We start from the raw sequence: 23,096 nt of genomic DNA on the forward strand, positions 1-23,096 counted from the left end.
ATGCTGAATCATGTATAGTACCTATAAGGCCTGCGGAAACCTTTACCAGGGAAACTCAGAGCTCACCCTAACTTTCCATTTTCTTTCAGTGTGCCCAGCTGGAGCTACGGTCTGGCCCCCTACTTACTCCAGGAAGGAACGCTGGGAATACCCCCACTCTGAAGTGACCCCTGGCCCTCTGCCACCATCGCCTCACCGCCACCAGACCCCACCCGTGATGCCAGACCCCACTGGCCTCTATGGGGGCTTCCCCTTCCCACTGGAGCTGGAAAACAAGCGGGCACCTCTCCCACCCCGTTACAGCAACCAGAACCTGGAAGATCTGATGCCCCCACGGCCCCCCAGTCCCCGGGAACACCTGCTGGCCCCCTGTCTCAATGAGTACACGGCCATCAGCTACTACCACTCACAGTTCCGGCAGGGAGGGGGAGGGCCCTGCCTGGCAGAGGGGGGCTACAAAGGGGTAAGTATGCGCCTCAGCCGGGCTGGGCCCTCTTATGCCGACTGTGAGGTTGGGGGTGGGCATCCCACAGGGCGGGGCCAGCCCCAGGCTCCCCCCCACTATGAGGGTTCTGACATGGTGGAGAGTGATTATGGGAGCTGTGAGGAGGTCATGTTCTAGCTGTCCTCAGAGGGAGGCAGGTGGGAGGCCAAGGACTTGGCATCTTCCTTCCGTCTTGTACGAGTGAGATGAGCGTGGCTGGAAAAGGGGAGGGAAGCCCCAGTCCAGGCCGCCATGCCTTGAAACGTGCTCTCCCAGACCCCCGGCTAGCCCCTGAGGATGGAGGGAAGCTGAGGGAAGAGCTCCAGAAATAGCACCAGGGCCCCCCGCAGCAAGGGGCTGCGCAGAGCAGTTGACCCTGGAGAAACAGGACACACTGATTCCTGGGATGGACAAGAGGCAGTCTGTCTGGCTGCCTGCCACCTCTCAGTCCCCAGGGAGGCAGGGCCTGAACTACTGAGTCCGCTCTGCCAGGGTGCACCCTTACACCTACTCACAGCCCCATTCTGGAGGCAGAGGCAGGTCCGCGCCTGACAGGCCACAGAGACGGGGCCCAGGGTCATCTGACCCTGGAGGGCCACAACGCGTCCTCTAGGGGCTGAGAGGTAAGCAGTACGCAAGCAGGGACCAAGCCGGCTGTGCACCCTGCCTCATTCGTACATTACTCCAGCATCTGCTCCGTGTCGGGTACTGCGCTAGGCCTGGGGCACGATGTGAATGAGGGTGACAAGGGTTCCCGAGGAGCGTCGCTTGGCTCAGTCTCCTGGGGTCCCACTCGAATCCAGATTCCAAGGAACTTGCTCTGCCTCTATCAAGTCCCATGACCTTCCTCCAGCCAGGGCCGGTCAGGATTCGTGCAGCCCTGCGCCTTCTTTGTTAAGGAATTCAGACCTCATGGAACTCTGGGTTCTTCACCCCAAGTTTCTCAAGCACTTTGGGCCAAAGGCAAGAAGGACATAATTCTTCGTTTTTAAAATTCTTAGGCACTTTTCAACCTTGCTGTCTGGATGAGTTGCCAAAGGGATTTTCCTTCCCTAGACACAAGGAACTCCGAACTCCCACTCAGGGCATCAGGGCAGGGGGGAGGCACAGAGCCGGATGCTCTGCCTTTCCCTGCCTCTCCCTGCCAGCTCAGATGCCTGCCAATTGAAGTGTTACCTGCAGTGACTCAACCCTATGCATGGAGGGTCAGTGTGGGCACGTGTAGAGTGTATGTAGCCAGGAGCGGCAGTGACCGGGGTGGCCGTGCCACTCTCTCCCCTGCCAATCCCTTTCTCCGGTCCACTGCCTTTTCATGCGTGTTGTTTCTGGAGACAAAAGTCAAAAGGAAGAGCAATAGAGACTCTCACCCACCGGGTTGCTGCTGATAGTGAGAGGGAACTGTGTGGGTAAGGGTGTATTTGCGTGACTGGTTCATAGCTGTGCGTGATGGTGTGTGTGACAGGATGACTGGTTTACATTGGTCATTTGTTGTTTTTTAACAATAAAGTATCTTTTTTACTGTTATTTTTCTGTGTCACTTATCCTGTTTGGGGCTGGGTCAGGGGAAGGGCCAAGGGTCTACGGGCCCTTCTGAGCTGAGGTTCATGGAATTTGGGGGCTAGGAGGGACCCCAGAGGTCATCGAGCACCGTGATTCCCAAACCTAGCAAAATGGCTAAAATGTAGATTTGTGAGCCCCCAACCCAGACAAACAAAATCAAAACCTCTGGCGGCGGGGCCCCGAACACTTGGGAAAAACGCCTCCAATTCCAACACAACTGCCTGCAGTGAGGGAACAATTCCGCCAGCCAGCAGGTCGGGGAAAGGCCCAGGACGAGACTGGAGGGCTGCTGACCCCGGCCAACACTCTGCACCTCACAGCACTGGTCGGCGAGAAGGGACTTTCTAGCACAGGCCTGGGGGAGCCAGCCCTCCCGGTGCCCAGAGCCAGTCTATGGCTGGGCTGCTTCTCCATGGCTCGCCCTGAGGCCCAGCTGGTCCCGGGCTACTGTGGTCCACGTAGGCCCTGCAGTGACACTGAGACTGGAAAGCCCAGTCCCTGCCGCCGCGGTCCCAGTGGGGTGGGCAGAGAAGACACAACGTGGGAGGCACCACCGCACATTGTGGCTCTGCGGCCAGATAGGCTGGGCTCCAAACCCCTCTGCCACAGAGCAACGTGGCCCCGGGCAGGTATGAATTGGCGTTCCGATTTTTAGAAGCATAAACAATAAATGGTAACCTATGCTAGGAAGTAATACTAGATAGTATATAGATCGGATTAATTTATCAGAGCTGTGCAGGAAATCACAAACAGGCTAGTCCGGTGTTGCCCAGACTTCTGTTGTTTTGCTGACCACTTTTATGATTTTTGCCCTAATAGAATACCACCTGTGCCATTGTTTACTTAATAATTTTCTTTCAGTGCGTCCTGATTTGGAAAAAACATTTGTATTCACCCCAAAATGATATATGCATAAACTAAAGGATTTGAAAGTCGGTATTTGTTTTCTAGAACACACAAAAACACATAAACATTCAGATTTTTTAAATGACTGTCCAGGGTCCACTTTGGGAAATGCGGATCCACTGTACTTCATTCCTGATGTGCCTTATCCCCAGGCCCACAGAGAAGGGTTTGTCTGAGGTCCCGCAGGTAGAACTTCACAGGCGTGAGGCCCACAGTCAAGTCTGCACCCAGCGTGGGAATCTCCCTTCAACACAACTTGCTCTCCCCCTGGATGGGGGAGCCTCTCTCCAGCCAGCCCCCCTTTCCAGAACAGGCCCCTCTTTCCCAGTCTTCCTGAGCCTGCACCTTCATGTACCAACCAGCAGAGGGCTCTCTGAGATCAAGATCAGCCTACTGAGCCGTGGAAGACCCGAAGGTTTTTAGGGCAATTCTCCCATCTCAAGTCACTGGGGCTCTGGTTCCAACCATCCGAGTCTTACACAGCACAACAGTGGCAGAGAAAGGCAGACAGGCAGGTTTCCTGACTACCAGGCTGGGCGTTTTTACAGTTCCCCATAATCATCTTCATTCCCACCTCTTACTGGCACTTGCTATAGGACAGGTGCTGTGAAAGCACTTGGCATATCTTGTCCCATTGAATCCTCACAAAAACCTCATGAGGTAAGTACTGTCGCCTCCAGTCACAGACGGAGGAACGGAGACACACATAAATTAAGTGGCTTGTAACTTACATTAGTGACTTAAAGTAAGGTCACCAAGTTCACAAGTGATAGGGCCGGGATTCAATATGGGGCTGCCTGACTCCCGATCTTGGCTTTACATTTGGGTTCATGAAACAAACTGCAGGGGCACATCAGGGGATTGAGGGACAGCAGCAAGGAAGACTGAGAGGCTTCAGTCTAATGAGTTCAAGGCCTAGAGTGTCACATTATTCTAAGTGGTATTAACAGGCGAGTGTCCAGATCCTGGGAGGTGGGGTCTGCTCAACCCTGGGGTTCAACCCCAAGCCACTCCTGTGATCCTGCGTCCAGTTCTGAGGCCGGATCTTAAGAGTGCCACAGCAACCTTGAGTGGGGGCTAGAGGGCAGCCAGGAGGGGTGGGAGTGAGGACTCACAATCATGTCCACAGTAGAAGGGCAGCTGGAATTCACCAGACAACAGCAAAGGAGTTGTGAGCCTGCTCATTCAAAGGGCCGTGATGGGAGGCCGGGCTTGCACAACTGTACCATCACATGGGGTTGATGAAGGCCAATGTATCTTCCAGAAATTGGAGCACTGCCTAGGGTGGGGGGGGGGCGGGGACACATGACATCCTGTGGGGAGGACTTATCTGGGGTGGAAGAAGGGTAGAGCCAAAGGCCTTGGGAGGAAAACCATTCTCATTTGGAAGGACGATTACAGATATTTGAAAAGATAGAAGGGGGAGAAAACAGGATATAAAGGTTTGAGATACGGAGTGCTTTGCCCAAGGCCCACGGCTAGTTCAGTGTGGAACATCAGGCCCATCTTCCTGGTACCCCACGGTGAAGTGGTGAATGCCGGCCTGTGGGGGCACCTGGCCCCAAGTGCTGGACAGCCACAGTCCAGCAGTGTCTAAGGACAGACTTTCAAAGACCTCAGGCAGCCTCTGCCAGCTCTGTCTTGAGGAGAGGCGCCAGAGGTCTCACTGAGTAAAAAGCAGGGACTTTCTCAAGGACCCCGCTGGGAAAAGACAGACATTTAGAATTTTCTCAAGATTCCTCAACAAATCTCCAGGGTCGGACCAAGGAAAGGGCTTGCTTAGATTGATGCAAAACTAAAAGTAAATATAGTGACATCAGCTCTTTGGAGGCCAGGCACTATTCCCTACTCAAGGAAACCACACAAACCAATTAGTCACCAGCTAATTCCAGATACATAATTAGCCCCGCACAGACAAGCACGGGGAGATCTAGGCTGATCTGATCCTTGCTCAGGAAGCTCATGATCTAGGGAGTCGCCAAGCAGTCACAAATATCCAGCATAAGTAGACATGAAGCTACCCAGGCAAGGGATGTTACCGCTCTGCTGAGGAGGGAACCATAAATTCTGACTGACGCGGCCAGGGAGACTTCTAAAGAGGAGCAGCCATCCGAACTGGGCCTTAAAATTGAGCTTCAGATTTAGCACAGAGAGAAGGGCCAGCCAGGCCTAGAGGTTTTAAGTATTTGGGCAATGGCGGGTAGTCCTGGTGGGTTGAAGTCGGAATGTGGGAGACTAGGGCCTGGAAACGTCCTGTGTCCGCTGAGGGGTGTTGAGAGACAGAGTGAGTGGCAGGGAAGATCTCACGGGAAGTATAAGGTTTGGAGCCACACAGACCCGGCTCCACAACTTAGAAAGTGTGATCTTGGTTAAGTCGTTTAACCTCTCATGCCTCAGTCTGAAAAATGGGGACTTTACCAGCACCTCCCTTCACTGGATGGGAGTACTAGAAGTGATAATAATGATGCTTAGCGTAGTTAGCATAGTAAAGGTTCAAAAGATGTTAGCTATTTTATCACTAATATTAAAAAGTCAGATCTTTTCGTAGTATCCATAACCACACACTTACCTTTGTTCCATGGCCAGATTAAAAAAAAAAATCCATTCCCCCAGCTAGGGGTAAGACGGGGCTAAACGTATTAAGGTAGTAGTTCTCAATAGGAGAGGGGGATGATTTGAACCCCCCAGTCCCCACGCCTGCCCCCCCCCCCCCGCCCAAGAGTACCTCTGGCAATGTCCGGAGACACTTTGGATCACCACAACTGGCATTTAGTGGCTAGAGACCAGGGATATTGCTACACATCCTATAATGAACAGGACATTCTCCACAACAAAGAATTATTCACCACCAAACATACAGAATAGCGAAGTTGAGAAACTGTCCTAAGGAAACATATGCGGGCTTTATGTAGCATTACAGCAGCTGGGAACCTGGCCTGAGGCAAAAAAAAAAAAAAAAGAAAAAAAACAACTCTCATGCCAAGAACAGCAGTTATGGCAAAATGGTTTTGTTCATTTACAAAAAGGCACTATTCTGGAGTCTACATTTGTCAGACTAAATATCAGGGTGAGTCCAAAATAACAGATAATCCGACAGTATCTAGAAAGAATGATGTACCATGACTAAGTAGGATTTACTCTAGGTAACCAAGGCTGGTTCAATATTGAAAAATCAATAAATTTAATCCACCATATCAATAGGTGAGAAAAGAAAAATTATAAGATCATATCAAGTGATGGAGAAAAAAATTAACAAAATTCACCCATTCATGATTTTTAAAAAAATATATATCTCTGTACAGAAACAGAGGAGAACTTCTATAAAAATCTGAAAGTTTAAATCATACTTCATGGTGAAAGACTGAATGAATGTCCTCTCTGTACAGAGACAAGCCTAGAATGTTTACTCTCACCACTCTTTTCTTTTAACATAGTGCAAGAAGTTCTAGCCATTGCAGTAATAAGGGGGAAAAAAGTACACAGAACAGGAAAAAAGGAAATACACCTATCTCTACATGCAAAGAGCCTGACTGTCTACACAGAAAATCCCAAGAAATCTAGACAAAAACTCAAAGAACTATTAAGTGAGTTAAGACAGGTCGTAGGACACAAAATTAACAAATATCAATTGCATTTCTATAGAGTACCCATGAACACATGGAAATTGAAATTAAAAACATATTACCATTTCCATTGCTCCAAGAAAATTAAATACTTAGGTGTACGTCTAACAAAACATTTATAAGATCTGACGAATGGTTAAAATAAAAAATAATGATAACATCAAACGCTGACAAGGATGCAGAGAAAGTGGGACACTCACACATGGCTGATAGAAATGTAAAATGGTACAGCCACTCTGGAAAGTGGTTTGGGAGTTCCTTTTAAAACTAAAAATGGGCTTACATACAACTCAGCAATTGTACTCTTGGATTTCTATCCCATGGAAATGAAAACTTGTTTTCATGCAGAAACGTGTACATGAATGAATATTCACAGCAGCATTATCTGTAATAGCCAGACCTGGAAACAATGCAGATTTCCTTCCCTGGGTGAGTGGTTAAACAAAGTGTGGTACGTCCATACCATGGAGTACAACGTAGCAATAAAAAAAGGCAAACTATTAAAATAGGTAACAACTTGAATGATCATCAAAGAAATTTTACTGAGTGAAAGAAGCCAGTCTCAGAAGGGTGCATACTGTGTAATTCAATTTATGTAACATTTGTGAAATCACATAGTGATAGAGACGAAGAACAGATTAGCAGTTGCCCAGGGTGAGGGATGTGCCCAGGGTGAGGGATGTGGGGAAGCGCAGGAGGCGAGTGTGGGTACATAGGGGCAGTGTGTTGGGAGTCTTGTCGTAATGGCATAGACAAGAATCTTCCACCCCCCCCCACACACACACACAAATGAGTGTGTATGTGACTGGAGAAATCTGAATGAGCTGTATGTTTTGTGCCAATGTCAATTTCCTGGTTTTGATCATGTACTACAGTGATACAAGATGTCAACACTGGGGGAGACCGGAAGAAGGGATCCCCCTGCACTGGATCCCCCCCCATACATTTCTTCGCACCCGTGAATCCATAGTTAATTCAAAACAAAAAAACTTTAAAATTTTTAGAAGACTAAATCCTTAAATACGTCACTGAAGAAGATAGATCAATGGCAACTAAGCAAGGAAAAGTGCAGGACGTCGCTAGTCATTAGGCAAAGGCATACCAAAACCACAAAGAGGGTCTGCTACATCCCCATCAAGATGGCCAAAATTTAAAAGACCACAATATGAAGTATTGGAGCAACTGGAGCTTTTATAAATTGTTGGGAGGAATCCAAAATAGCAGAGTCACTCTGGAAAAACAGTTTTCCAATTTCTTATACAGTTAATGTACACTTACCATCCAACCCAGAATTCCACTCCTAGGCATTTACCCAAGAGAAATGAAAACATGTATCTACACAAAGGTTTGTACACGAATATTTGTAGCAGCTTTATTCGTAATGGCCCAAAACTGGAAGCAACCCAAACATCCAACAATTGGCAATAAACAAATTATGGTTTGTCCATACAATGAAATATTATTCAGCAATAAAGAGAAACAAACTACTGATACGTGGAATGATGTAGATGAATATAGAAAGCATTTTGCTAAGTGAAGGAAGCCAGACATAAAGGACTACATACTTAATGGTTCCATTTAGACGACATTCTAGAAAAGGCGAAACTAGAGACCGAGAAGGTCGGTTGTTGCCAAGGAGTCCAGTGGCATGGGGATGGGACTGACTGCAAGGGAACTTCTCAGGGTAAAGCAAACATTCCACATCTTGACTGAAATGGTACTCAAATGATGGCATGCATTTGTCAAAACTCATCAAACTGTACACTTAAGAAACAGGTGAATTCTATTACATGTAGACTATACTCCAATTTTTTCCCCCAAAATGGCGGGAGACCAATGACCAAAGGTCTAGTAAAGTGCACCAGTTAAGGATAGTTTCTTGCGTATGTCTGCAACAGGCAGAGTCTGAGGAAGCAAGCCTACTTAGCCAAGAGTCCCAAGTTTAGGGCCCAAATTCAGTCCACTGTCACTCAATTTACGCCTCTAGCAGTACAGTGGGCTTCCCTCGAGGGTCCTTGTTATCTGGAAGGAGGGATTACAACCATTAAGTGTGAACGTGAGCAGGACCAAAAATGTGAAGAGGTGGAAAACCTAAAAAGTTTTGAATGCTCTCCACAACATGAGCAAGACAGGACTAAAGAACGGACGCAAACCCACAAAACAACTAAAACTGCTTCTGAGTCTTGCTTTGCTTCCATTCGACTGATATTTCAGAAAATGCTTCATAAGCTTCCATGCCAGGCAGTTTAGAACATTCTAACTCTCGCCATAATCCCTAAAGGTGGGCCTCCCTCCTGAGGCTGCAACAAAGAGGGGGAGGTAGCCAGTGCCTTGGGGAAGCGCTTGGGTTCTGGAATCTCCGTGCTTGCGTATGTGTCCTAATTCTGCCACTGGCTGATGGCTTGGAACAGTCACTGAATCCCTTTGACCCCCCCAGTTCCAGAAATAATATTGATAACGGAAAGTAGTCAAAATCCATTCCCTGCCATCCTCTCTCTGTAATGTGCTATATACTTCAATACTGTGCCTCGGGGGCTCTGCTTTTGAATGAGTCTAATTCAGTAGCTGCCCAAGATTGGTTTTCTGATCCCCTAAAGAGGCAGCTCAGACGGTCTTGTCTGCCCTCCTAATGTCACAAAAGGGGAAAGGAAGTCCTCTCTTCCACTGTCCTGAAATCTGTCTCCCCACTTTAAACATATACACCTACATGGAGGGGGTGGGATCTCAAGGAATTGGTTTATGTGACTGTGAGGGCTGGCAAGTCCAAAATTCACAGGGCAAGCTGGCAGGCTGGCCGTCCTGACAGGAGCTGATGCTGCAGTCTTGCAGCAGAACTTCTTCCTCACTGAAACCTCGACTTTCCTCTTAAGGCCCTTCAACTGATTGGAGGAGGCCCACCCACACTTTAAGGATAAACTTGTATTCAAAGGCAACTGATTATCAACATCAACCACGTCTACAAAATAGCTTCAGAGCAACAGTGAGGTTAGTGTTTGATTGAATAACTGGGTTACTCAACGTCATAGCCCAGCCACGTTAACATGTGAAACTACCCATCATACGTGTCAAGTACGGTCGTCTGATATACACAGAGAGGGTTGAGAGTTTTTACTCAAGTTTTCAATAAAAAGCAGGAGCAGGCTAAGGAAGGGCAGGACTGTCTGACAGAAAAATACCTACCTGGCCCCTTTCTTGGGAACGCTCAATTCCACAGGTGGTCCTACTGTTTGCACTGCTCTCCCGGAGGAGCTCTGGGACAGCAGCTAAAAACATTTCAACCTAGCAAGATCTAGTAAAGAGATCTGAGTGATACTACAAAAAAACAAAACAAAACAAAAAGGCAAACACAAAGATGCAGACTGCAACCTCTCAAAAATAAAAAATAAAATTCATTTATTGAGGAAGGAAAAGTTTAACACATGATCCAAGTGCAGAACCCAAAACAAATTCTTCTATGAGCTCCTGCATGATCTACCTCTCTACACATACCCTGTGAGAAATGACACCCATGTAGGCACATACACGGTATAATATACACGCTACCGTCTGGTTACCAACACCTGTTGGATGGCAGTTTTTCATATTCGTCTTATTTGCACATTCATCGACATAGTTTACAAGTCACATAAATTCGTTCTTCGCTAAAAACAGCTTCCCCAGCATCGCCTTGATTTCAACAAAAGAACACAGCTTACAGCAGGCACCCTTAACCCTCATTTCCCCGCCCTCCCCACCCCCCCCCCCCCCCCCCCGTTCTGGTGACCACATATCAGCACCACTTACATACCCGGGCCAGATAATGACCCGGTGGTACAAAGAACAGGGAAGAAATACCACAAGCCGATGCTGTCAGAGCACACAGCCCTGCAACCAGCAGGACTAATTAAATTGTCTAAAAGTATTGACCATGATTTCAAAGACAAGCCACACCCTCTCCTTTTCCCCTAACGGTCTTGGAGATTTGTAATGTACTTTGGAAAATTTAATTCTAAGGCAGACTTGGAGCCGACTCCCTAATCACGAGGTCACGCGACTTGTACCATGTGCCTCCGCTGTCAGGAAGTGGCGTTGGGTTCAGACCGGGGCCGATGCTGGGGGCTCGCCTTAACATCTGATCGGCTGCGAAATACAAGCCACTGATACAGACCCCTTTGCTGTGAGCAGTGAATAGAGAGAGCTGTAAACAGACACAAATTGAGATTTTGCACTTCCAAAAAACATGAGGTGAATATGTAGTGTTATACAGAGTAGATATTCTACAATTCAGGAAAGGAGATGTTTGGGAAGAAAAAAGTAAGCCAGGAGAATGGGGGTGGAGGAAAGATTTCCCCATGTTCCTTTCTGGGATCATCACTTGAAGACAAGTGAATAAACTGCAGATTGTACCTTTCATGGGGGTAGAGTGAGCAGTGAGCACCAGCCAATGAATCCGGCCAGAGAGGTGAGTGGCAGAGAGGGAGGGCGGAAGCTGCAGGTTCTGAGCTAAGATACGCCACACATTCATACGCATCTGGCCCGGGTTTGTGCAGACGAAGGGCTCCTAGCAGCCAGACAGCAGCACAATATACAAATAATGACACTTGTGAATGGTGACAACTTCCAGAAAACTACACACAAGATGACAGATCATGCTCTTCCCAGCCATTTGAGGGGAGGTACGCTGCTGACAGAGAGTTGGAAACCTCCTAAGAGCAGCGTTTGCAAACAAAAACAAAAACAAAAACAAAAACAAACAAAACAAGGGGCTCTGAGAAGCCACCTCGGGGCTACTGGAAATCTGAGGCTGCACTTGGGGTGGCTGGGGGAGGGGCACAGAGCCTAACAGTATCGGCCCGAGAATCCCACGGTTTGCCTTTGGCCCGGCAGATGCAGCCTCACACTCGAGAGCCTCGTTGCCCCTCATCAGACTCCTGTGTATGCTGGGCCTGCTTCACCAGGGGCCAGAGCAGGGCACGGGGAGAGGCTGGGCAGCTGGTTCCCGATGAGCCATGGACAGAAACCAGGGAAGGCCCCCTGACTGCAGAAGCCTCGTGGGCAGAAGAGCAAGCTATCCTGAGCTGGCCCAGAGGGCCGCTTCCCCCTACCCTCCATCTTCTGGCTGACCCTTTACTTGACAACCTCACAACCGGAAAGGCCCATGGACAGGGCCCCCCTTGCCTGGCTCTTCTGAAGCAGCAGGAGCACAGGAAAAAGATCAAACGGGGACAAGGCTGTGCCAAATTAGCTTCCAGAAGCCCCAAAGCTAGTGGTGCCGTCTCTCCCACACACGTTTTCTAGGCCAGGGACCCTGAAACAGTAGTCTGCATTTTGCTAAGACCTGGGACCAGAAGACCACTGTTTTGTGCCACCCAGTCCTCAGGTCAAGTCTTGCTACCCACCGGACAGGATGGCCTCTAGCAGCTCCCTGAGTTACAGAGGCCTCCAGCACAGAGGCTGTGGGCAGGACACACATCTGACTCCCTTCTTCTGGCATGTGCCTTTTCACTGAAAACAGCTCTCAGGACTGCCGTGGAAAGACGGCTGGAGCCCAGGGCTTGCAAACAGATGAGCGCAACTCTTGAACCCACTTTGGTACCTTCTGCGCCTGAGGTTTCACAGGGCAGGGCCGCTGCCCCCTTCAGCTAGAATCTGAGTCCCATAAGCACCTACTGGTGACCACAGAAAGGGTGGGTGAAAACCGTCATTCTCCTAATGGAGACCAAGTCACAAGTGATCCCATCTCCCTAAGTTCATAAATTATTAGTAGGCTGGGAGTCATTGCAATGAGAATTTGGCTTTGGAACAGAAGAGAGAGAAAAAGCCAGGCTGGGGGCAGGGGCGGGGGCGGTCAGAGCCCTTACAAGCTTTGGGGAAACACAAACAAACAGGACCCTGATGAAGCTACGCTGCTCTCCAACTTTCAGGGCGAACTGTGTCTCCAGGTCAGAAACGGCCTGGTGACAGGAGAGAAGGACAGCAGGACCCTACTGCACACATGAACACACACACACACACACACACAGCTCAGGGGATGGAGACTTAATGAATGCCTTCTGAAATACTTCTCACACCAACAGGGGGGAGAAAAGGCAGCCAAAAGCAAGGCCACGAACCTTCCTCTGCTTTCTCCACAGTTTGTTCCCAAATCTGAAGGCTGGCCTTGAGGTGAGCCAACACCGAGGCTATTTCTGACACTCAGGGAGGCATGCAGGGGGAGGGACGGGGTCACGATTAGTGTTTAAAACATAGGGGACCAAAGTCCCTACCGAGTGGTTCCCTTTAGAAGAAGTCCAGGTCGTGGAGGCAGCCCGGGGTGGGGAGCTGCTTCTGGCCTGTCCCCCGTTGATTGTAAACAACCAAGCACCACGTGTAGTGTCAGACCAGCTGCTTCTTAATTCTGTGAACTGAACTTCACGCTCTGTGCTCACTGGCCCCGTCTTCTCATCCATGGCGAAGTGTGGGTGTCCTCCCGACATGCTGGCAACTGAACGCTATGCCCGTCGGGGGCCTCAGCGCACGACGCGACCATTTTATAAGCCTCCTGCGGAAAGCAGCACATCCCACTCGGCCATCCTTCCTCGGCCCAGTGCACTGGCAAACATATCCTGAGTCCTGCGTGTCTTCTCAATATGAAACCAGGCTGGTCAGTGGGAGGCAAAGTCCATACCTCCCCACAGAGGTACACGTGAAAATGATCCTGATTAAAACCTCTGGGGTACTCAGACAAGGGTGCTGAGGACCTAAGCACACATTTCCTAGAGCAAGTTTCTTTTCAGCAGGAGAAACCTAGTAAAAGCTTACTGAGGAAGAAACAATCCACAATAACCCCAGATCTAGAGACAATCTAAAAACAGAAGCTAATTTTAAATAAAATATAAATATTTTCAATTTAGGCAGGACTTGATATCTTTCGGAAGCTAAAGCATCTAAGAATACAACACTGTGACCCACACGAAGAATTTGGAGGAGGTTTTGCCAAGGGTCACAGGCAGAGAGAGTAAAGATTAAAAGCTCCAGCTCTGGAAGGCTGGTTTTTAACTACTAGGTAGGTCCAGGCACCTCCTGGAGACTTGAACAGGTTGGAGGAAACTGAGGTAAAATATCTGGGAGAGGTATGAGAAAGAGAGAGGCCCAGCCCTCCCACTCATTTAATCCAGGCCTAGGCCTGGAAAGGAGAAAACAGGAGGTGGGGGATGCTAAGATTTTTACATAAAGTGAGCTGTGCAACAGGAATAATTGGGTGAGGTGGGTCAGAAGGAGGGAGGCAGGTAAGGGAGGAGACAGGATGAGGGAAAAGAGTTGCAAAGGTCTGGGTTAATGTAAGTACAAATGAACAGGGGTGGCCCTGCCACTAAGAGGGGCCTCTGCATATCTGCTACCCACTCTCACCTGTGCCCTCAGCCCTACCTGGCCCAGGGCACCCAGCTGCCGGGTAGAGGGGCTCCTGGACAGCAACCTCGCCTTTCCCCAGAGCCCGGACCCTAGCTGAGGCTCTGGGGCCAGGGGCTGGGGAACACACAGGGGCGGGGCGGGCAGATCGCTATACAAAGGCACTGGTGGAGTTGATGAAGACAGGAGCACTGCTTGGCTGGATCAGCTCGTAGAGGGCCTCATACGTCCCCACCACAAAGCCCACGAAGCCCAGGATGCTGATCAGGGCGTCCTTGGCGATGGTGATGGGGCTCATGCCCTCCGAGTAGTAGGTGGTGATCTCCAGGAGGGGCGGGATGATGAGGGCCAGGGCGCTGCTGCTCACGGACCCCACCAGGGAGATGACCAGGTCCAGGCGGGGGATGAGGATGGCCAAGACGCCTGCAGGAGAGAGAGGACACGCCTGCTCAGGACTGCCCAGAGCCGGGAGAGACCTCCTCACTGCTGAGCAAATTTAGCACGAGTCCTTCCAGAATGGAGAGCTCTGCAGAAACTTAGACATTGTCCCATCCAGTGTCTCTTTGCACAGATAAGAAAACAAATGGCCACAGGTGTGGCACAACCTGGGTCTCACTGCAAGGCTGGGACTGGAACCCAGATCTCCTGGCTTTCAGCTTTTCCCGCTACAGCATACGACCTCCATCTTTCCGAAGCAAAGGAACCAAATTACACTCCTGGGCAGCCTGGTCCCTACCAGAGGAGGGAGGTGGACTGTTTCTGTGCGACTGGTTATTTTCTTCTGCCGAGGGTACCTCCCCCACAAATATCTCACTTAACTGACAAGAAACAAAATGGGGGGGGGGAGCCATCCTTCTGGAATGCTATCAGAATAAACCCCGTCTCACAGAGCATTTTCCTACAGGGAAAGTAGATGTAGCTCAGCGTGCAGGCTCACCTGAGGGGCAAGGCCCACACGATGACCTCGTGCCCGTGGCTCCCACACCAGGTGGAAGTGGCAAAGAACCAACCGCAGGCCGCCTTAGGAAACCCCGTCAGCTTCCACCCCGTGGCAATGACGGTGCTGCTGTCACACCAGGGGGAGGAGGCCTCGCTGACCGCACTTACTCCAGCGCCCGCTGAGCCTGCCGTTCTCATCTGACTCAGCCTTCCGCCGGGGGCGAGGCGCGAAGGCCACTGCTCCACAAGTGCCCCGAGGACTGAGGGCTCTGGCATCGGTGACCGGGGGGGGGGGGGGGGGATGTTACCGCTCCTTTCTATTCCCCGGTTTTCTTGTTGGCAAATGAGGATACAAATGGCTCCTATGTCACAGAGATACCCTGATGGCCCAACGGGGTTGCACAGGCACCTCTCAAAAGGCCTGGGGTACAAGAGGCTCACGCTAGAGTTCAGAGCATCATTCTACTATATATGCTGCTGCCCATGCAACTGCATTACTGACTCATTACTGTCTTCCCCACGGCAGGCTCCAACCGGAGGTCCCCAGCATGGAGACCGTGCTCCAGAGCACATACCTCACTGGCTCCTACGAGTCACATCTTACATGGGGGGGGGTTCAGTTCCCCCTTCATCTCACAAAGCAGTGTAGCCAAGTCGTTCTGAGGAAGGCATCACAGTGGTGAGACTGCCAGACAGACACCTCAGGCCGATGCACCCCATTTTACCCTCAGGTCAATTTTACTCCTCAGATGGGACTGTCCGCATCGATTACTGTTTCTTTGGCTAAGCTACAGACAAATGGACTGGGTTGCATGTAGAAGCCAGGTTTTGTGAGACGCACTTGCTTTTAAACTGGAATAGCACTCCCTGTAGTAAGAGAGGAGGCGACATGGGATGGGGGCTTACCAGGAGAGGGACAGGTACACGTCTCCCGTCTCACACTTCCTCTGAAGCGATGTCAACTTAAACGAATCCAGTTCCTCATTCACAGCGGCCATATTTCAAGGACTTAACAGTTGCCTGTGCCTAATGGCTACCGTCCTGGACAGCACAGACCCAGAATACTCCCCTCGCGGCAGAACATCTAGCGTCTGATAGGCAGCACTGCGAGGCAGCCACTCGTTGGCAGAATCTGCCTCGGGTCCATGGGTATGTAACTTCACAACATGGTTACTGTCCCCAGGCAGATTCAATGATAGGAAGGGACAGAATGCAGGCCCTCAAGTGTCTGGTCACGTCACACACCTGACGATTAAGAACATACAGAACAACACCTGCAGGAGGGAGAACAGGGGCGCTGGCTAATCACACAAAGAGCCTGTCTGTGAAGAACTGGGGGAGTCAGATGTCGGGCTAACTTTCCCAGGGACGCACTGCAATCATTTAGCAGAGAACCGGTATACAGTCAGCCCTGACCTCTCTCTGCTTTGCAAAGGAAGTAAGACAAGTGTTTTGAAGCCTGATAACAAAAGGGGGCACAAGGATACTGAGCCTCAGATCTGCTTCTAGCATCATTTTATAGCCCTGAGGCAATCCCTTCCTCTTTCCTTATTCTAGTGTTCAACCGTAATGGCAATTATCCATCAACACCCTCACTGTTCTGAAGCCTTCAGGAAGCCCATAAAAAGTGTAGGCTTTTAACTTGCACTGCAAGTTAAAAACAGTATGTTTCAGCCCTTAGCTATTTCTATATAGAGTTGGTGATATCCCTCAAATCTTCAGGGTTGAATTTGGAGGAAGGATAAAACTAAATTGTAAACTAGGGCGCCTGGGTGGCTCAGTCAGTTAAGCGTCCGACTTTGGCTCAGGTCATGATCTCGAGGTTTGTGAGTTCGAGCCCCGCCTTGGGCACTGTGCTGACCGCTCAGAGCCCGGAGCCTGCTTCAGATTCTGTGTTTCCTTCTCTCTCTGCCCCTCCCCTGCTCATGCTCAGTCTCCCTCTGTCTCTTAATAAATAAACGTAAAAAAAAAAAAAAAAAAAAAAAGACTAAATTGTAAGCTGATGACAAAATGGCGTTCTCATTACGGACAACTTAGCGATCAACGAGAATTGATCTGCTGTGTGGTCCGTGCTGTGTGTTCCCTTCCCCTCTCTGGGGTCTGGGTCTACATCTGCCTAATGTCAACCTCACAGTGACGGCTCCCACGGTTCCAATGTGGGTGAGGGGTGCGGTGGCAATAGCACTGGGGCAGCAATCAGATCTGAGCCCCGGGAGAGGCTGGTAAAGGAACGTGGTTGAGAGTGCAGGCTCTGGACTCAGAACCTGGACTCCAATCCCAGCTCCACCACTAACCAGCCAGCTACTTAACCTACCACTAAATAGGAATGGTCACATGAGACCGTTCACATCGAGATTTCAGAGCACTCAGAACTTAAGTGCACAATAAATGAAATGTGAGTTAATACAATCACCGGTCCCAGCACCAACGGGTTCACCATTTGGAGCCTCAGCTCATTCACCCACGAGGTTAGGTGACCATACGAGCCCTGGATGAGGACCGAAGTCTCACCCGCCTCTGACATCTTAAGGAACTGTACAAAGCAGGTGTAGTCACTTAGGAGTGTGTTGTGGGATCCTTCAACTCACTGTCAAGTGGGAAGCACCATGTCCTGCTCGACTGTGGCACAGCAGAGCAATGGGATTCCTCTCCTAGAACAGATGGGTATGCCCTAAACACAGCTTCCAGCCTGCCTGGTTTTGTGCCGTTAAAGGGAGTGTGAGTTATTCTTCCGGTGCCAGCCCCTGATCTCCATGGATCTCCATGGATCTCCATGGACACCACTCAAGAGAGGGGTGTCCCGGGGCGCCTGGGTGGCGCAGTCGGTTAAGCGTCCGACTTCAGCCAGGTCACGATCTCGCGGTCCGTGGGTTCGAGCCCCGCGTCAGGCTGATGGCTCAGAGCCTGGAACCTGTTTCCGATTCTGTGTCTCCCTCTCTCTCTGCCCCTCCCCCGTTCATGCTCTGTCTCTCTCTGTCCCAAAAATAAATAAACGTTGAAAAAAAAAAGAAAAAAAAGAAAAGAAAAAAAAAAAAAGAGAAGGGTGTCCCTTATCAGAGACAATAAGCCCGAGGAGGAAAGAAGTCAGATGACCTGCCTGCGCCCTCCCAGCTCTGAGTCTGACATCCCCTCTTCCTCTCTCACGTTAACCTGGGGGACATATGGTACGTTGTGATAGGACTTAAGTGAGGTCAGATGTGCTCTACTCTATGATAAGCATTAGGTGGAAACAGTGACACAAGCTCCTGCGATTAGAATCTTTTCTCAGATTAGACAGAGATGTTCCACTTCAGCATGACATTTTAAAAGCAATCTAAAAACTTGCCCTTGTGTTTGCTACAAAGGATATACACAATAAGCGTGCCTAACAAAAATATCTCTAAATAGAGATTTTTTAAAGTGGCAAAACTTTTCTCTTAAGGCCAGGATCACAGGGCTATCCTAGCTGGACCAGATACCACAAGCGAACCCCAAATAAAGCCTGACATTGGAGAAAGATAATGAGGGGGGTGGGGAGAAGGCAAGAACAGTAAGCCTCGCACTAATAATGCGGGGGGGGGGGGGGGGAAGGGGAAGACAAGAGGACCCAACCAAATTAGCACAAATAGCCCCAAGGGCTCAACAGCAGGGGTGCCATCATGCAAAATGTGGCCAGCTAGCTTCAGCTAATTCCAGACATGGGAATCATGTACTTAGGAAAGATGTGGGAGTAACCAAAACCTCTTCTAGCACTAAATGTCTTTACTCGGAATTAAAGCCCTCTGGAAAGAGAAACTCCAGAAGGTAGAGATCTCAAAGCAGCCAACCAGGAATATCCTCTCCCTACTCTCTCCCTGCTCCCCCACAAGCGCACCCCATACAAAGAGGAACACTCCCACAGCGCACTCCCAAACAGCAAGGCAGCGCCCTCTGTAGCAGCTTGGCTGTGGCATGTGCAGAAATGGGGGACTGAGGACAACTCAGCTAGTCCACGTGATTAGTCAAGAGGGCTCCAACGGTATTACAAAACATGTTCCCTTTGGGTTAAGAGACACTAAAAATGTGACCTTTTGACTGCTGAAGTACCAGGGGGCAAACGACCATGTTCAGAGATGGAACTGACTGGGATTCTGGAGCCTGTGGTTTTAGATCGGCAACCGAAAGAGCTGACGTGTGCACAAGAGAAGACGAAGCACTTTAGAGAACACACACTTACAGAAATATGCTGGACACCTACAGCCAGCCCTATGTCTGGAAGCTCTTCCTGCTGTTTCGTTGTGCTCAATGCTGGTGCAGCCCACCTGTGTTACTCTGAATGTCTAGAAATGTACCTTTAAAATTAATACCAGCCTTGGACACAATATGTCATTTCATTTAGGGGGAGTATAAATTTAAAAAAATACAAAAGCAAGGAAAACAACTTACATGTCCCACACCAAAGGAGTAGTTTAGTAAATATGATCCACTAATATAATAGAATATTATATGGTCATGAAAATATTTATGAAGGATACGTATATTCATGACATAATATCAAATAAAAAGCAAAAGACGAAGTTTCCTGTGTATACTACGATTGCAACTATTTTTAAAAGCACCTACGAGGATGAACACAGAAAACAAAATGCAAAAAAAAATTATTTTGTTAAGTCAGTGGGATATTTGGAATTTCTTCTTCAATCTAGACATTCTTGAAATGTTTCTACATTAACTTTTTTTTTTTTTTTTGAGCAGTAGTTTGGTAGAAATTTCAAATCAGGCTCAAAGCACCTGTGCCAAATCACAGAAGTTTAGACTTGAAAGAAATCTTCGCAATCTGGTACCCTGCACATCTATCTTCTGGCTGAGGAAACTGAGGCCTCGGGAGGGTTCCCCAGGGACCCACAGTGCATGGCTAATTACCACCACTGCCCCTTGTCATTGTAGCTGCAAGATGGAGGGATGGGAGGGAGCACAAGCTGCTGAGAAGCCACTCTGTTCGGACCTGGCAGCTTCATGCTTGACAGGGTTTGGCTGCTTGGAATGTTCCACAGCTACGCATTCCAGTCCAAACAGGCCTTTTAATTGATAAGGCTTTATGTTATTACATCTTCAACAATAGGTTTCTGAAATTTTCATATGTAACCGAAGGAAGATGCTTCACATGGGAAATGGCACAGAGAATTAGTTCAAAGCACTGAAGGACAGATTAATGCCTCATGGAACCCAAAGGAACTACTCTTTCTACACTTCTGAACTCCCTCTGGCACCAGCCTCTTCCAGCCTCTCCTCCTTGCACATAGGTGACCTGCGAAGTCTGCAATTGAAACATAGGGGCTGGAAAGAAATACTGTTTCATATGAAATCGCAACACAATGAACACCATTCTCTGATGCATGTATTTTCCCTTCCCCTCCTGTCCAAGAGTCTGAAATTAAGCACCAAAGAGTAGACACAGAAGTCTTTGCAAAAAGGGAGAGAGTGGCGAGAAAGTCGAATTCCCAATGCAAAAAAAAGTTGAGTCTGGACCAAATTCCCCTGCTTCCCCTTGGTGGGTGGAGGGTAAGGAGGAGGAGGAAAAGAGATAAGAAAACACTATAAATACCAATAAAATAAGCTGCTACTAAAACGTATGGGTGTAATAGAAAACAATCAGTTTCAGCAAAGTTCTAAAATCATACACCAAATAACCTTATACAGCAAAGATCTGAAAGTACAGGAAAAAAACAAAAACAAAATAAACTCACATAAATACATTTCAGTTGGTGCTGCAGTGAAATGCCTCTCCTGAATCCCACAATCACTTCACAGTCTCCAGGGAAGGGAAAAGAAGCCCGGGTGTTCAGAGATGAAAAGGCTGCATCATTCAATAGGCTGATGATGCAATGCTAAGTCACAATAGATCACAGAAAGGGAAATAACTGAATGCGCTTGCAGATCAAAAGCAGCTTGAGTCCTTTGAGCATCATGCTGTAGAAGGGAGATGAGACCCACAGACAGAGTCAGGAAAAGCAAAGCAAAATCCAGGAGACATCTAAGGATAGCATGAGGTCTATGAATCAGAGACTCCTGGCTCCCACAGGGCGCGGTGGAAAGAAACCTGGCAGGAAGCAAGACATATGCTACCGGAGGCTAAGCCAGGTTTGAGAAGAAAATGGGGCCAGGACAGGAATCAGGCCCAGCATCACCGCCCCAGCTCTCCGGGCAAGGAGAAGCTGGTGTCTAGGCAGTTAGAGCACATTTTGCCTAGACAGACCTACCTTTTCTAGAGAAACCACTTTGAAAAAAGCCAGTTATTTGAACCATCCCATCCTTGCTTCCAGCACCCTTTGGATTCCAGAATCAGAACACTGAGAGTTGACATTATACACTGTGCACATGAAGGCTGGACTTCAATCCTTAGAGGTAACCATCCACAGAGGAACACACGTATCTGTGTTGAAGAATGAGAGTTGCAGGCAGAAGATGGGAACAAAATCCAGAGCATCTTAGCGCACATTAAGGCAAATTGCTAGAAAAGCAAAGATACACTACAATTGTTTCCTTTTCAGTTGCTCTAGGGCAGCAGTGGCCTGTAGGTAGCTCTGGGCACTGGATTGGCTGCTGAGTGGGCTTTTTCTATAGGCTGGACTACAGAGGGCCAGAAGGTCTACCAAACAAAGGCTATAAGGAGAAGTCAGATTCTTGGCTGCCATCAGCTTGCTAGGGTTGGCAAATGCAAGCAGTCCACTCGTTGCCTGGCTCTTCCCCAGCCCCACCCTGCAATAAATCCTCAGACAGAATATGCCCAACATTAAGTCAGAAGGTTTGGTTCCTCAGCTCTAGTGACCTCCTTCCATACAAAGATTCAGGACGCTGAGCTTCACCCACATCCTTGAAATGAAATGAGAAAGAGAACTGCAGGTGGCTTGAAGAAATCTGTTCCATGACAGGCATTAGTCTGTTCCCTTGAGACAGTTCACTCTGGGACAGGCACTAGTCTGTTCTTTGAAGAGACATTCTAGGACAGGAGCCAGTCTATTCCTTGAGCAGATGAGTCTGAGATAGGCACTGTTCAGTTCCCTTGAGAAAGTCCTAGCTGGTAGAGTCACCAGTCTATTTCTTTGAAAGGTCCATTCTGGGATGGGCACTAGTCTATTTTTTGGAGAAGGACCATTCTAGGATAGGTACTAGCCTGTTCCCTAGGAAGCCCATTCTGTGGTAAGCAATGTCAGTTCTATTGAGAAGACCCTTCTGGGGTTGGCACTTTCCTTAAAGAGGTCCTTTCTAGCACAGGCACTAGGCTGTCCCTTGAGGTCCTTTCTAGCATGGGCACCAGGCTGTCCCTTGAAGAAGCCCATTCTGGGATAGGCACTAAGTCGTTCCCTTGAGGAGGCCCATCTGGGATAGGTACTCATCTGTTCCCTGGAAGAAGCCCATTCTAGAATAGGCACTAGTCCGTTCCTTTGAAGAGGGTTTATTCTGGGATAGGCACTAGGCTGTTACCTTGAAAAAGTTCATTCTGAAATAGGCACTAGTCTGTCTCCTTGAGACTGGTGTCTCAAGTCCTTTCTAGGGTAAGAACTATTAGTCTTGCTGAGGAGACCATTCTGGGATAGGCACTAAGCTGTTCTCATGCGGAGGCTGATCCGGGATGGACAGTAGTCCATTCCCTAGAAGAAGTCTGTTCTTGGATAGGCACTAGACTGTTCTTCTGAGGAAGTTTATTCAGAAATACACATCAGAATGTTTCCTCAAGTAAGTCCATTTTGAGATAAGCACTATCAGCTCTATTGAGGAGACCATTCTGGGATGGGAAGTAGTCTGTTCCCTTAAAGAGGTCCATTCTAGGTAGGCACAATACTATTCCCTGAGGAGGTCCATTCTGGAATAGGCACTAGTCTGTCCCCCATGTCTAACCTCTACTGCCCTTCTCTTGTCAACAGTTAACCCATACCATCATTTCTGATCTTCCACACTATGAGTAAATGCTAGATAACTTTCACACCATTTATCCCTAAAACACTCCATTCTGGTTCAATTTAAAAATCATACAGGCCTATTTTTATTCCAAAGATAGAGCCTTGGACTAGATAATTTAAGAAGTTCCCAGGGAAGTCTCAATATAATAAGTCAAGATAATTCTTTTCCCAAAATAACACAAGTTTTAAAAATAAAATAAAAAGCCCAACATAGCCAAAAAGTAACATCTAGATTCAAGTACTGTGATCTGGAAAGAAGTTGCGAATCTCGTAGAAATTTACATTAGGTATTATAGA

The 23,096-nt window shown here is 48.6% G+C and overlaps 2 protein-coding genes across 4 annotated transcripts in view; one reads left to right on the forward strand and one right to left on the reverse strand.

Annotated features, from left to right (window-relative positions):
* The window catches only part of FAT2 (FAT atypical cadherin 2), a 60,058-nt gene extending 59,436 nt beyond the window's left edge, over nt 1-622 (forward strand). The window contains exon 23 of the mRNA XM_047073570.1: nt 90-622. Within this exon, the coding sequence (XP_046929526.1) occupies nt 90-622 (533 nt within the window). The remainder of the gene's footprint in view (nt 1-89) is intronic.
* A 9,698-nt stretch (nt 623-10,320) lies between these two features.
* Nucleotides 10,321-23,096, reverse strand: part of SLC36A1 (solute carrier family 36 member 1) — a 67,362-nt gene continuing 54,586 nt past the window's right edge. For 2 of the 3 annotated variants that reach the window (XM_047092259.1, XM_047092264.1), the window contains exon 11: nt 10,321-14,364. In XM_047092259.1, coding sequence (XP_046948215.1) covers nt 14,093-14,364 — 272 coding nt within the window. In that variant the 3' untranslated portion in view covers nt 10,321-14,092. The remainder of the gene's footprint in view (nt 14,365-23,096) is intronic. The other variant, XM_047092268.1, reaches the window with a different exon arrangement.

Source organism: Lynx rufus, unplaced genomic scaffold, assembly GCF_022079265.1.
Source record: "Lynx rufus isolate CCGP_SWC_20201006 ecotype Redwood Valley unplaced genomic scaffold, mLynRuf1.p SCAF_1, whole genome shotgun sequence".
Classification (NCBI taxonomy): domain Eukaryota; kingdom Metazoa; phylum Chordata; class Mammalia; order Carnivora; family Felidae; genus Lynx; species Lynx rufus.